The following is a 15,797-nucleotide window of genomic DNA, read 5'->3' as shown; positions in this document are numbered from 1 at the left end:
CACTTGCCCTCAACAAACAGATGCCACCCCTCCTCATGAATCAGCAAGGGGTAGTTGTTGTTACCCCTAATCATTCACCAAATAATAGTAAATTAACTCACCACACTGGTTGAAGTCCTTCAGAAAGGTCCCATGATGTAAATCCACCATCAGTCACCCAGCCATGTAGATCTTCCTCAATCACGTCATCCAGCCATGTAGATCTTCCTCAATCCCCTCGTCCAGCCATGTAGATCTTCCTCAATCCCCTCGTCCAGCCATGTAGATCTTCCTCAATCCCCTCGTCCAGCCATGTAGATCTTCCTCAATCCCCTCGTCCAGCCATGTAGATCTTCCTCAATCCCCTCGTCCAGCCATGTAGATCTTCCTCAATCCCCTCGTCCAGCCATGTAGATCTTCCTCAATCCCCTCGTCCAGCCATGTAGATCTTCCTCAATCCCCTCGTCCAGCCATGTAGATCTTCCTCAATCCCCTCGTCCAGCCATGTAGATCTTCCTCAATCCCCTCGTCCAGCCATGTAGATCTTCCTCAATCCCCTCGTCCAGCCATGTAGATCTTCCTCAATCCCCTCGTCCAGCCATGTAGATCTTCCTCAATCCCCTCGTCCAGCCATGTAGATCTTCCTCAATCCCCTCGTCCAGCCATGTAGATCTTCCTCAATCCCCTCGTCCAGCCATGTAGATCTTCCTCAATCCCCTCGTCCAGCCATGTAGATCTTCCTCAATCCCCTCGTCCAGCCATGTAGATCTTCCTCAATCCCCTCGTCCAGCCATGTAGATCTTCCTCAATCCCCTCGTCCAGCCATGTAGATCTTCCTCAATCCCCTCGTCCAGCCATGTAGATCTTCCTCAATCCCCTCGTCCAGCCATGTAGATCTTCCTCAATCCCCTCGTCCAGCCATGTAGATCTTCCTCAATCCCCTCGTCCAGCCATGTAGATCTTCCTCAATCCCCTCGTCCAGCCATGTAGATCTTCCTCAATCCCCTCGTCCAGCCATGTAGATCTTCCTCAATCCCCTCGTCCAGCCATGTAGATCTTCCTCAATCCCCTCGTCCAGCCATGTAGATCTTCCTCAATCCCCTCGTCCAGCCATGTAGATCTTCCTCAATCCCCTCGTCCAGCCATGTAGATCTTCCTCAATCCCCTCGTCCAGCCATGTAGATCTTCCTCAATCCCCTCGTCCAGCCATGTAGATCTTCCTCAATCCCCTCGTCCAGCCATGTAGATCTTCCTCAATCCCCTCGTCCAGCCATGTAGATCTTCCTCAATCCCCTCGTCCAGCCATGTAGATCTTCCTCAATCCCCTCGTCCAGCCATGTAGATCTTCCTCAATCCCCTCGTCCAGCCATGTAGATCTTCCTCAATCCCCTCGTCCAGCCATGTAGATCTTCCTCAATCCCCTCGTCCAGCCATGTAGATCTTCCTCAATCCCCTCGTCCAGCCATGTAGATCTTCCTCAATCCCCTCGTCCAGCCATGTAGATCTTCCTCAATCACCTCGTCCAGCGATGTAGATCTTCCTCAATCACATCTTCCAGCCATGTAGATCTTCCTCAATCACCTCGTCCAGCCATGTAGATCTTCCTCAATCACGTCATCCAGCCATGTAGATCTTCCTCAATCACGTCATCCAGCCATGTAGATCTTCCTCAATCACGTCATACGTCGTCCAGCCATGTAGATCTTCCTCAATCACGTCGTCCAGCTATGTAGATCTTCCTCAATCACGTCGTCCAGCCATGTAGAGCCTCACCAATCAGGTGCCTCTCCTCACTTTCCTCTTCTAGAACCTTGAGGAACCCGAGTATGGTCTCATCATCTCCATACCCTCCATCATCATCTCTACACTCTTCTTCATCATCCCCACCCTTCTCCTCATTGTCCACCACTGGCAATTCCTGTATGTGGTCCCCTCCCTCCATGCTCCATGCGCTCTCCTCCTCAACATAACGTGACCTCCTGTTCATCCTCATGCAGCAGGAGAAGGAAGCTGTGCTGAAATAATTCCCCCGACACCTCCATGCCAGTTTGGAGGGATTAGATGGTGAAGAGGAAGTCCGAGCTCCTCTACATCGGGGAGGAGGAGTTTTAAACAATTTTGACTACAATGGGTCGTACACGCCGCCCATCTTTGCCCAACTGGGAGATTTCCCTTCACTTCCTGTTCCCTATCCACAACAGGGAATAAAGTTAAGCCTCGGTTTCCACCAGAACTAGTGTCCCTAATAGAAGGTTTCCTCTCTATTCCTGGTGACAACTCAAAATGTGGGGTTTCCTTTCATTTTCACGGTCCCCGCTTCCTGTTTTCGGCCATTTTGCAACAGACTGAACAGATCCTTCCCCTCCATCCTGACCATAGGTCCGCGGCAGACATAGCAGTAGTTTCCTCATCCTGGACCGCACGGGTAACTCTCCGATACGCGTGTAGCCACCTTGTCCGATGCGGGGCGACTCTTTACATTTGTAGACCGTCTAAGCTGGTTAATAGTTCTGTGCTCGTTTGGTCTCCCCCGAGCTCAGTGTCATCGTTTGCTTCTGCCTGTTGCTGGGGGGTGTGACCAGGCAGTAGAGGAGAACATCCAACAATGGTGTGTTATGAGTGTGTGTGTCTCCTCAACCAATCACTAGGAGGTTCACTGACAGGGGTGCATGCTGGGGGATGGTGTAAATATTCGGGGCTGACCTTATGAGTGTCTCTCCACCCCCCCCCGGGATCCTGTCTGGTGGAGGTGTGTGCAATCGATTGTGACCTCTGAGGCCTCTTGTCTAGGTAGGCCTTATGTACTATTATGTAAGGCCGGAGTTGGGGCTCACATGACCTTGCTGGAGGTAGATTCCCAGAAGGAGTGGAGCTGATCCTGGGAAGGAGAACCAGGGAGGAACGTCATCTTCTGGAGGAGCTGGAATTGGGTTTGGACCTCACATGGAGTCTGGTGTCTCACCCACCCTGACCAATCATAACATTCTGACCACCTGCCTAATATTGAGTAGGTCCTCCTTGTCCTGACCCGTCCAGGCATGGACTCCACTAGACCTCTGAAGGTATGCGGTGGTATCTGGATGACCCCCCTAATGTTGAGTAGGTTCCCCTTCTCCTGACCCATCCAGGCATGGACTCCACTAGACCTCTGAAGGTATGCGGTGGTATCTGGATGACCCCCCTAATGTTGAGTAGGTTCCCCTTCTCCTGACCCATCCAGGCATGGACTCCACTAGACCTCTGAAGGTATGCGGTGGTATCTGGATGACCCCCCTAATGTTGAGTAGGTTCCCCTTCTCCTGACCCATCCAGGCATGGACTCCACTAGACCTCTGAAGGTATGCGGTGGTATCTGGATGACCCCCCTAATGTTGAGTAGGTTCCCCTTCTCCTGACCCATCCAGGCATGGACTCCACTAGACCTCTGAAGGTATGCGGTGGTATCTGGATGACCCCCCTAATGTTGAGTAGGTTCCCCTTCTCCTGACCCATCCAGGCATGGACTCCACTAGACCTCTGAAGGTATGCTGTGGTATCTGGCACCGAGCTGTCAGTAGCAGATCCTTTAAGTCCTGTAAGCTGATCGGCCTCCATGAATCGGACTTGTTTCTCCAGAACATCCCACAGATGATCGATTGGACTGAGATCTGGAGAATTTGGAGGCGGAGTCATCACCTCAGACTCGTTGTTATTCCTCAAACCATTCTTCATCCATGTGTGCCGTGTGGCCGGGATCATTATCCTGCTGAGAGAGGTCACTGCCATCAGGGTGTACCGTGTCCATGAAGGGGGGGGGCGGGGTCAATGTTTAGGTCCGTGTCAGAGTGACATCCACATGAATGGCCGGACCCGAGGTGTCCCAGCAGAACATTGCCCACCACACTGCCCCTCCCCCGGCTTGTCTTCTTCCCATAGTACATCCTGGTCCCGTCTCTTCCCCAGGTAAGTGACACACACACCCGGCCTTCCACATGATGTACATCAGACCCGGCCACCTTCTTCCATCGCTCCGTGCTCCAGTTCTGATGTCACATGACCATTGTAGGCACTTTTGGTGGTGGACACGGGTCTGCATGGGCCCCCTGACCAGTCTATGACTACACAACAACCTGCGTTACTCTGCGTGCTCAGACACCTTTCTATCAGAACCAGAACCATGAACTTTATCAGCAATCTGATCTCCAGTATCTCTTCTATTGGATCGGACCACACGGCCAGACTTCCCTCCCCATGTCCATCAATGAGCCTTCCCTCCCCGTGTCCATCAATGAGCCTTCCCTCCCCCCATCCATCAATGAGCCTTCACTCCCCACGTCCATCAATGAGCCTTCCCTCCCCACGTCCATCAATGAGCCTTCCCTCCCCACGTCCATCAATGAGCCTTCACTCCCCACGTCCATCAATGAGCCTTCCCTCCCCACCTCAATCAATGAGCCTTCCCTCCCCACGTCCATCAATGAGCCTTGGCTGTCCATGACCCTGTCGCTGCCTCACTGGTTTCCCTTCTATTCCCTCTCCACCCCATCCAAAACTAAAGAAATGTTGGCTGGAGATGAACTTTAGAAATGAAGGACAAGAAAAGAAGATTTAATAATCCAAATCTGAAGACGACTTTTGTCAATCAACACACAAAGAATCTCATCGTTATAAGAATAGAAACATTTCATCTTTATTTGTTTCATCATAAAATCCGTCTCTGTCTCGCTCCTTACCGATCTCTGATGACTCATACAGAACATTTTCCGCACTCAGGATACTAATACACCAGGGGGGGTTGTGTGAGTTCTCTGATGATGTGCTTTTAAAGATGACTTCTTTGAAAAACATTTCCCGCACTCAGGACAGGAATACGGCTTCTCCCCGGTGTGAATCCTCTGATGAGTGGAAAGATGGCCCCGCTGTGAGAAAGATTTCCCGCACTCGAGACAGGAATACGGCTTCTCCCCTGTGTGAGATCTTTGGTGTACAACAAGGTCTGCGTTCCATGCAAAACGTTTCCCGCACTCAGGGCAGGAATATGGCTCCTTCCCTTTGTGAGATTTTTGATGTATGTAAAGTTCAGATTTCACTGGAAAACATTTCCCACACTTGGAGCAGTCATACGACTTCTCATCTCTGTGCAATCTCTGATGTCTGCAAAGGTCAGTCCTCTGTGAAAAGCCAATCCCGCACTTATGGCAGGAAAACTGCTTTTCTTTCACGTGGCTTCTTTGATGTACTTTAAGACTGGACTTATGTGAAAAACATTTTTCACAGTCAGGACAAGAATACGGCTTCTCCCCCCTGTGAGACATCTGATGCCTGTAAAGATAGCCCACTTGTAAAAAACTTTTTCCACAATCAAGGCAGGAATACGGCCTCTCCCCCGTGTGACATCTCTGATGTATAGCAAGGTCTGCTTTGCGTGTGTAACATTTCCCGCACTCAGAGCAACAATATGGCCTTTCCCCTGTGTGAGACCGTTGATGCCTAAGAAGGTCTTGTTTTCGTAAAAAACATTTTCCACACTCATGACAGGCATTAGGCTTCATCCCCGTGTGCAATTTCTGATGGATAACAAGGTCCGATGTTCGTGGAAAACGTTTCTTGCACTTGGGACAGGCATACGGCTTCTCCCCCGTGTGAGATCTGAAATGTACGATGAGTTGTGATTTAAGAGGAAACCGTTTCCCGCACTCAGAACAAGAATGCAGCTCCTCACCTGTGTGAAATTTCAGATGTGCTTTATGTTTGGACTTCTGTGAAAAACGTTTTCCGCACTCGGGACAGCTATACGGCTTTTCCCCTGTGTGCATCCTCTGATGACTGTGAAGATGATTCAGACGTGAAAACAGTTTCCCGCACTCAGGGCAGGAATACGGCTTCTCCCCTGTGTGAGATCTGTAATGTATGATGAGTTTGGACTTATAAAGAAAACTTTTCCCGCACTCAGAACAAGAAAAGGACTTCTGCACTGTATGAGTTATTTGATGCGCAGCCAGTTCTGATTTCTGCGCAAAACATTTTCTACAATCATTGCAGGCATAGGGCTTCTCGGCCGCGTGCAATCTATGGTGTCTGAAAAGATTGGCCCGTTGTGAAAAACACTTTCCGCATACAGGGCAGGGAAACTTCTTCTCACCTGTGTGAGATTTCCCATGTTCAGAAAGACTGAATTCAGAGCTAAAACATTTCCCACACTCAGGACAGGAAAATGTCTTCTCCTCCTGAATTCCGGCACCATCCCCCACAGGACGAGGTCGCTCAGAGTCAGAGGGATTCCATGGTCTATCCACACTGTGAGGTCCACCATCCATAGCTGAGCTCATTGTCTCTTCTCCCGCACAATCTGCTGTGATGTCCTCATCTTCCATCTTACAACCTGGAGATAAAGTCAGAGGATCCTTTGAGGGTTCCTCCATGGCGTGTCCTGGAAACATAGAAACACATGATGGAGAGATATGAGAGGGTTAGATGACTTCACTCAACATTCCATCTGGATCAGGAGGTCTGAGGGAGCGGATGTTCTATGAGGAGGTCCCAACCAGCCGGGACTCCTCCCCTCTTCACTCAACATTCCATCTGGATCAGGAGGTCTGAGGGAGCAGATGTTCTATGAGGAGGCCCCAACCAGCCGGGACTCCTCCCCTCTTCACTCAACATTCCATCTGGATCAGGAGGTCTGAGGGAGCAGATGTTCTATGAGGAGGTCCCAACCAGCCGGGACTCCTCCCCTCTTCAGTCAAAGGGCCTCCTCCCAGATCACCATCACTGGTGTAGCCAGAGGGGACTGGGAGGAGCATGCTCTTTACCCGACCACAAGTCTAGGCACTAGGTCATGTGACCTCTGAGAAACAAGAGAATCAGAGTATAAACTGGCAGCCCCTCTCCCGGATAACAGAAGAACATATTATGACCCACCTGTTCTGGTCTCTGTAGGCGTGTCCTCCCCTATGGATGTCCTCATCATCCCGGCCTCTGGTTCTACAATACAGGTGGGGGAAACATTTCCCAACTCGGCGACAACCCTCCTATATACCCGCCAGGGGGCTCGGCCGTAGCAGGAGATCAGTGGATGGGTGAGTTTGATAGTGGGGCGCCTGGACCCCTAGGTCGGACATGGTCCAGGCGTGCCCAGTGCACTTCAAGAGGGGGCATTAGTCCCTCCTCAGGCTCGCGTATCCGGGTCTATTGCCGAGTCGGGGCGCTCCAGCTAGCTGTCCCAGATTTGATGGTCACCCCCTGTTGGCACACGTGTAGGAGGTAGCTTGTCGTTCACCAATTTTTTCCAAAAGGACATCTCCGGCGGGGCCGGTCTCCACCAGCGCATAGCCATGGCCTCGCGGGCATAGAACAAGGTGAGGCCTACCAACATGCGTTTCCGACCTGGTCGGGGCTACATCCTCCACCAGGCCCAGAACGCGCGTTCTCGGCGACGGTGTCAGCGGCAATGAGGTGACCCTTGAGATGAAGCCGACCTTGATGAGGGGGCATTCCCCCCAAAAAACCCGCCCCACACCTCCAAGAGGACGGAGAGATGGAGGCATTCATTTGATGTAAACAGTGGGGGGTAAAATAGGCTCTATGCAGTATCTTAAAGGAGAGCTATGAGGGGGGGAGGGGCTTGTCACTCACCTCATAGTTCTAGCCGACCCGTGACAATGAGACTGTCACAGGTCGGCTCAGGAGATCGGGAGGTGAGCGAACACATACCGGCGTTCACTCACTTCTCAATCCTGTCACGGCTCTCTGCCGTGACAGGGGGAGGGCCTGGATTCCCCTCTCCGATCTGACTGGCGGAACGGATGCGGGAGGGGGCGGGTACAGCGGGCTCTGCCTCTAGATATCTGTCACTCACGCAGCTGGGCGGATCCCGTCATCTACATCGTGATCCGCTCTCAGTATACCGCGAGCTGTAGCTCCCTATATACCGAGCTTAGGGTGACGGGAGGACGCTAGTTTGTGTCCCTCCTCCGACCCTGAGGAGAACTATGGGGGAAAGCCCTGACCTCGGAGTTCTCCTTTAAATTGCACCATTCTATCCCTTACTGCGACCAATTGTTTAAAGGGTTTGTCCCAGACCTCCTCCCAGACCTCCTCATCCATGTCTGGGACGCCCATCCTCCGCTTACTCTGCCATGTTAGCAGGTTTGGAGGAAGTCAGGGCTCGCAGGGTATCATAAAAACAGGAGGCGGGCTTCCTCAGCCCCTCCGTCCCAGCCGGGGACTCCAGTTGATCCCTTCGTCATGGAATGAGATCAGGTGAAGTCCACAATATCCGAGAGCAGTTTCACACCACGTTTTGCCCAAAAAGCGGGATCGCGGACCGTGTGGAAGTGGGGCAAGTTGGGGTTATTCCACAAAGGGGTTTACGGTGAGATATCCAGGGCCGTCCTGGAGATCCAGGAGTTTCCTGTGCGCCATACTTTGATGGTTGTGCGCATGGAGGGGGAAAGAGGGTAGGGGGCTTTAGGCCCTCTATATAGAAGGCCAGTTAGTGCCTCCACTGAGTTCAGGACTGCGGCTTCCAACATAACCGAGGAATTGGTGACGTCGGCCGTGGGCCGTGACCATTTGGGTTGCTAGGAAATATTTATAGAAGTCCAGGAGCGCTAGTCCACCCGGGAGAGTGGGTCGCATTAGGGTCGTGAGTTTATACCTTGGGGGTTTAGTGCCCCACAAGAAGGAGGAGACTAATTGGTTCAGCTGATGGAAATGGGATTTTGGGATCCATATGGGACAATTACGAAAAATATACGTTAATTTGGGTAGAAGCTTCATTTTTACTAAATTGATCCTGCCTAATAGGGACAGAGGTAAATGTGCCCATGCCTTCAGTCTCTGCTTCATGTCTCCCAAAATCGGGAGTAAGTTCGATGCCAGGAAGTCCTGGGGTGAGCCAGATATCAGCACCCCCAGGTATTTAAAGTATTCAACCCAGGAAAGTTGAGTAACCGTCCTGGGTGTAGACCAAGCTGCAGCGTCAATAGGGAACAATATGGATTTGTCCCAATTAACTCTCAGACCCGACACATCTGAAAATGCGTTGAGAACATCCAAGGCACCCTGCAATGAGGGTCTCGGGTCATTCAGGAACAGGTCGTCCGCATATAGCGCCACTCTCTCCTCCAACCAGCCAATTCTAAGTCCCTTGATATAGGGGGATGTTCTCAGAGCTTCAGCTATGGGTTCCGCCAAGGCGAAGAGAGTGGGCGAGAGCGAACAGCCCTGCCGTGTACCCCTGCGGATAGGGAAGGGAGCTGACAATTTATTCCCCAGTTTGATAGAGGCCATAGGATTGTGATACAGCAATTTAATCCATCGAGTAAATTCCAAGGGGAATCCCATTTTGTCCAGTACAGCCCATAGGTAGGACCATTCCACCGTGGCAAAGGCCTTTTCTATATCTAGAGACACCACCACCCTCGTTCCATCGTTGAGATGGGGCGCATGTAAATTTGTGAATAGGCAACGCAAATTAATGTCGGTGGATCTGCGTGGCATAAAGCCAGTTTGGTCTGAGTCTATCAAACTATTGCCGGACTTTGATCGTTGTGCGCATGGAGGGGGTAGAGAGGATAGGGGAGGCTTTTTCGGCCCTCTATATAGAAGGCCGGTCGGTGCCTCCACCGGAGTTCAGGACTGCGGCCTCCAACGCGACCGAGGAGTTGGTGACGTCGGCGGGCCGCGACCATTTTGGGTAGCTCGGAAGACATTTACAGAAGTCCGGAAAGCGCTAGACCGCCCTGGGGAGTGGGCGGCATTGGGGACGCGGGTTTATACCGCGGGGGTTTAGCGCCCCCGCAAGAAGGAGGAGACTGCTTGGTGCAGATGATGGAAATAGGATTCGGGGACAATTACGAAATTGCGTTACGGTAATTTGGGTAGTAAGCTTCATTTTGACTACCATTGATCCTGCCCAATAGGGAGCGAGGTAAATTCGGCCATGCCTTCAGTGTCCGCCCCGTGCCTCCCAAGATCGGGAGTAAGTTCGGTGCCAGGAAGTCCCGGGGGCCAGCCGGCTATCACCACCCCCAGGTATTTGAAGGATTCAAGCCGGGAAAAGTTGAGCAACCGTAACCGGGTGTAGACCTTAATCCTCCTGACCGGACAAAACCCCAAATCCAACTGGGCGGTGTGCGGTGGTGACAACGGATAGGCCTCCGTGAAATGCAGATAGATGAAAGTAGTCACTCGCGCCCCGTGGATATTAAAAGTCAACGCTGTTTATTGAGCGAGATAACACGCGTCTCCGTAGCGACGTTTCGAGACCGTGCGGGTCCCCCGGGCAAACAGAGAGTGGGGGCGTAGACCTAGCCGCAGCGTCAGTGGGGGAACAATATGGATTCATGCCAACTAACTCTCAGCTGAAAATGCGTTGGGAACATCCAAGGCGCCCTGCAGTGAGGGTCCCGGGTCATTCAGGAGCAGGTCGTCCGCGTATAGCGCCACTCTCTCCTCCGACCAGCCAATTCTAAGTCCCTTAAAGGAGAACTATGAAGGGGGGGGAGGGGCTTGTCACTCACCTCATAGTTGTAGCCGACCGGTGACAACGAGACTGTCACAGGTCGGGCTCAGGAGATCGGGAACACATACCGGCGTTCGCTCACCTCTCGATCCTGTCGCGGCTCTCTGCCGCGACAGGGGCAGGATTCCCCCCGCTTTTTTTTTTGGCGTCTCCCTATCCCCTGGGGTTGGGGGGGCGGGGGGGGGGGGGGTACAGCCGATACTCATGTAAGGGGCCCTGGGGGCCCGCCCGGGACCCTTACATGAGTATCGGCCGCTGGTGACAGGCGAGGACACATTGAGGGAGGAGATCTTATCTAGCGGTGCATACAGTCAGGGCTGTCATTGGGGGAAGGGTACAGCCGATACTCATGTAAGGGGCCCGGGGGGCCCGCCCGGGACCCTTACATGAGTATCGGCCGCTGGTGACAGGCGAGGACACATTGAGGGAGGAGATCTTATCTAGCGGTGCATACAGTCAGGGCTGTCATTGGGGGAAGGGTACAGCCGATACTCATGTAAGGGGCCCCCCGGTTTCGGCGGGATGGGTGGAACTCGATGCGCCCTCTCGACAAACGAACGTCGGTGGCAAGTCGTGCAGGTCAAGGAGTGTAGCCAGGAAGGTCTCGGCGAAGGTCTGGGCCTCCGCACGTTCAGGGAGGCCCAGCACGCGGACGTTGTCGCGGCGCAGCCGGTTTTGGGCATCCACCGCTTTCTCCTGTGGGCCCTCGTAACTGCCGTTGAAGCCTCTTGAGCTCCTCGGAGTCCGACCGCGCTGTCTCTTCCACCTGGGAAAATCCTGGCCTCCGCCTCGCCCGGAAATTTGTCCGCGTCATGGCGCAGAGGAAACTCACATCGGCCGATAGGGAATGGATCTTGCCGGTGAGCGCCTCCTTGCAGGATGCAATGGCCGCTAGGATGTCCGAGCTAGATGGAGAGAGTTGATGCGGCGAGGCCGGGACGCTCGTCTGCGTGCCCACAGACATCCTGCTGCATTCAGCCGGCACAGCCAAGATGGCCGCCTCTGAGCCACCGCGAGGCTTGCCTCCCGACGATCGAGTCGGTCTGTACCTGTTCCCGCCGCATTCAGAACGCTGCCGAATATAAGTTCCGACTCAGGAGGCGTAGAGCAACACCTGAACACAGGTAAGTAGCAGAAACTGGGCGCCAGGATATTCTATGGAGCGGAGCTTCCCGGGCGCACGTCTACTACGGATCACATGCTGGCCACCATCAACAAGAGGTTCACCTCTAGATCCTGTAGACCCTTCACCACAGAACAAGTGACCATAGACCTCGGCTTCTGGAACTAGGAGTGAAAACCCAATACTGCCAACTCAACCCCAGGATGATATCACTCAGCTCCGCCCTCCTCTGGACCAATCAGTGTGCAGGAATAGAGCAGAGATAACAGAAGAACATAATATGACCCACCTGTGCTGATCTCTGTAGGCGTGGCCTCCTCTATGGACGTCCTCATCATCCCGGCCTCCTCCGTATATCGCTGATCATCCCTCACATACGTCTCTTCTACTTCACCCTCAACTTTCATCTTCATCAGATCTTCACCCTAAACCAACAGAACGGCAGAAAGTCTCATCTGTGACATAGAAGTATTTATGATGTGACATCACATAGAAGATCTCATCTTGTAGAGTCCACACGTCATCTCTGTGAGTCACTTTCATGTTCTAGATGTTCCGTCCCACCAACCTGATAACTTTGTGTGTAGTTGTGATCTTCCTGGGTGGGATCCCGGGAATACAGAGGGCGGGGACATCTCTCTGGTGGGTTCCTGCAACTCGGAGACTCCATCATAGTGTCCTTGGAGAGATCAGTGAGTCCTTGTATAAATTCCGCCATGACACCATAGTCCTCATCTTCTTCTTTATACTCTTCTTTAACAACAACTGTGTTCTCCCCGAGACTTCCACTCTAAATATGTCATAAAATATTTATTATAACAAACATTCTTCTGTATAAATCATAACGAACGGTGATTGTTCACCATCTACCTGATCATGGTGGGGGACGGTGAAGTCTTCCTGGGTGGAGTCCCGGGAATACAGGGGGCGGGGACATCTCTCATGGTGGGGGACGGTGAGATCTTCCTGGGTGGGATCCCGGGAATACAGGGGGCGGGGACATTTCTCTGGTGGGTTCCTCTTACTGGATCCATCTGGGTGATCCTTGTGTGCTCCTGAAATCTCCTCCATTACACCATATTTCTCATCTTCCTCTTTACACTCTTCTTTAACGTCAATATTATCGTCTCCGTGATCTTCCTGAGTGGAATCCCGGGAATACAGAGGATGGGGACATCTCTCTGGTGGGTTCCTGTAGCTGAATGACTCCTCTGTGTTCTCCTGAACGTCTGACTCCTCCTCCTCTTTGATCTCTTCTTTAACAAGGACTTTAAAATTACTCAGGATTCCACTCTATATATAAAATGACAAATTGTAACAATGTAGATAATGTCCAGATCCCAAAGATACTATCCGTAATTGCTCATCATCTACCTGATCATGGTGGGGGATGGTGAGATCTTCCTGTGTGGGATCCCAGGAATACAGAGGGCGGGGACATCTCTCATGGTTGGGGATGGTGAGATCTTCCTGGGTGGGATCCCGGGAATACAGAGGGCGGCGACATCTCTCATGGTGGGGGATGGTGAGATCTTCCTGGGTGGGATCCCGGGAATACAGGGGGCGGGGACATCTCTCTGGTGGGTTCCTCTTACTGGATCCATCTGTAGGAGACACACACACTGACTGAATACATTGTTTCTATGTGTGTATCAGATGATGGGGGATGTAGGCGGAGCCTCCGTACTGCTCTCTCCTCTTACCCGGTGATGTGAGGGGCGGGGCATTCTCCATCACCACGTCCTTGTAGAGATCCCGGTGTCCTTCTAGATACTCCCACTCCTCCATGGAGAGATAGACAGAGACATCCTGACACCTTATAGGAACCTGACACACACAATGATCCCGTCACCACCCAGACACGCCCCTTGTCTGTTCCTGGATCATGTCCCAGAATCCCCGGCACCGCCCACCTCTCCCGTCACCACCCAGACACGCCCCTTGTCTGTTCCTGGATCATGTCCCAGAATCCCCGGCACCGCTCACCTCTCCCGTCACCACCCAGACACGCCCCTTGTCTGTTCCTGGATCATGTCCCAGAATCCCCGGCACCGCTCACCTCTCCCGTCACCACCCAGACACGCCCCTTGTCTGTTCCTGGATCATGTCCCAGAATCCCCGGCACCGCTCACCTCTCCCGTCACCACCCAGACACGCCCCTTGTCTGTTCCTGGATCATGTCCCAGAATCCCCGGCACCGCTCACCTCTCCCGTCACCACCCAGACACGCCCCTTGTCTGTTCCTGGATCATGTCCCAGAATCCCCGGCACCGCTCACCTCTCCCGTCACCACCCAGACACACCCCTTGTCTGTTCCTGGATCATGTCCCAGAATCCCCGCCACCGCTCCCGTCACCACCCAGACACGCCCCTTGTCTGTTCCTGGATCATGTCCCAGAATCCCCGGCACCGCTCACCTCTCCCGTCAGCAGCTCCATCATCTTCTTGGTGACTTCTAGAATCTTCTCCATGTTGGGTCTCTCGGGTTCTAGGGAGTCACATGGGGGCACTGTGATAGTCACATGATCACCAGACTTCAGAAGAGGAAAACGCTGAAAGAACAAGGATATTATGTGACCTCCCAGAATCCTCCTCACCTCTCCGGTCAGGTCATGTGACCTCCCAGAATCCTCCTCACCTCTCCGGTCAGCAGGTAGATGATCTCCAGGGTGAGGTTTAGTATCCTCTCGTTCATGTGACTCCGGTCCTCCTCCGTCATTGGTGCAGTCCTCTATGAAGGTCTCCCTGTAGACAGATAACATTGATATCAGAGAATGATCCGGATCAGTTAGACAGTTTCAGAGGAAGAGGAGAAAGAAGATGAAGACGAGATGGAGGAAGAGTGGACATCAGCGTTGCGCTGGGAGGAGAAAGATGGCGCCACCACTGCAACACACAACTCAACCATACAACAAGAAGCCACACACCATGAACCGTCTGATGATGGAAGATTTAATTCAAGACAAGGGACGTCCAGCACATGGAGACTCCATACCTGGAGGCCACCAGGCTTCCGGGGCTTAATCGTAGAGATATCTCTATGCTGGAGCGTGGACGGCTCCTAGCCTACACCCGTCCTTGCCCGGGTACGGGGGGGGGCTCGGCGTTGGGTGGACCATTGACAATTCGACACACAACTCAACCACACGTCACTAAATCACTCCACTGATGGATCCATATGAAGGAGCTCTCCCTGTCCGCTCACCAGACACACCGACATGTGAAGGGCGGGGTTATGGCTGATCACCCACCCCTGCTTAAAGTGAGGGGCGGGGTTATGGCTGCTCTCACGCTTATAGTGAGGGGCGGGGTTATGGCTGATCTCCCACCCCTGCTTATAGTGAACAGCGGGGTTATCCACCTCCTTACCTATCATTAGCTGCTGAGGAGGGACAAAGGCAGAGCATTACGGGTTAGCTCCAAAATTAATCAATCCCAGAAATTGGACTCAAATTTCAGGACTACCCGAATCTCGCCCCAATACAAGAGACTGCTAAGGTGAAAAGGTCACACCGTCTGTGTTTAAAGGTTTCCTGAAGGGGATAATATGTACGTCCTCGATGGAGGATGAGGACGGACATGAAGGGGAGGGTTACTGTGTGTAAATATAACATAATATCTTATTACCTCCTCTGCTTCTAGTTCCGGCAATGTCTCCTCTCTACTTCCTCAACTGCAAATCTAACCCAATATGTCCTATTTATATGTGACATCACTTCCTGTCATAGAGACTTCCTGCCGGTAGGTGTCATAGAGACTTCCTATCTGGGTATAGGTGAGACCACCACCTTGTGGAGCTCAGAGGAACTGCAGCCCCAAAAAGTGTGACCACGGCCTTGTCATTGTTGTCCTGGATGCTGAAGGCAAATGCCAGGAATTTGGTTCCTGTCCCATTGTGTCCTCATCCCTCATGTTCCGGGATCCCATTGTGTCCTCATCCCTCATGTTCCAGGATCCCATTGTGTCCTCATCCCTCATGTTCCGGGATCCCATTGTGTCCTCATCCCTCATGTTCAGGGATCCCGTTGTGACCTCATCCCTCATGTTCCGGGATCCCATTGTGTCCTCATCCCTCATGTTCCGGGATCCCATTGTGTCCTCATCCCTCATGTTCCGGGATCCCATTGTGTCCTCATCCCTCATGTTCCGGGATCCCATTGTGTCCTCATCCCTCATGTTCCGGGATCC

At 52.6% G+C, this 15,797-nt stretch overlaps 1 protein-coding gene across 1 annotated transcript; it reads right to left on the bottom strand.

Moving 5' to 3' along the window:
- Positions 1-4,727: 4,727 nt before the first annotated feature.
- Positions 4,728-14,829, bottom strand: LOC108799114 (zinc finger protein OZF-like). The gene is made up of 8 exons (XM_018570937.1): positions 14,815-14,829; positions 14,248-14,340; positions 14,027-14,161; positions 12,178-12,399; positions 11,899-12,034; positions 6,101-6,388; positions 5,195-5,680; positions 4,728-5,026 (listed from the first exon to the last, which is right to left on the bottom strand). Exons 1-8 carry the CDS (start codon positions 14,827-14,829, stop codon positions 4,728-4,730), a joined length of 1,674 nt encoding a protein of 557 aa, XP_018426439.1.
- Between the last annotated feature and the right edge of the window lie 968 nt (positions 14,830-15,797).

This window comes from Nanorana parkeri, unplaced genomic scaffold, assembly GCF_000935625.1.
Source record: "Nanorana parkeri isolate BGI_ZX_2015 unplaced genomic scaffold, ASM93562v1 scaffold1634, whole genome shotgun sequence".
Taxonomy (NCBI): Eukaryota; Metazoa; Chordata; class Amphibia; order Anura; family Dicroglossidae; genus Nanorana; species Nanorana parkeri.
Note: the sequence above shows the minus strand (reverse complement) of the source record. Positions and strands in the feature narration are given on the sequence as shown.

Excerpts from the sequence above, each read along its gene's own strand:
- LOC108799114 (XM_018570937.1), bottom strand. Across the intron at positions 14,162-14,247 it reads TCTACCTGCTGACCGGAGAG|CGTTTTCCTCTTCTGAAGTC; the intron begins GTGAGGAGGATT and ends TTGTTCTTTCAG. Across the intron at positions 12,035-12,177 it reads ACTACACACAAAGTTATCAG|GGTGAAGATCTGATGAAGAT; the intron begins GTTGGTGGGACG and ends CTGTTGGTTTAG.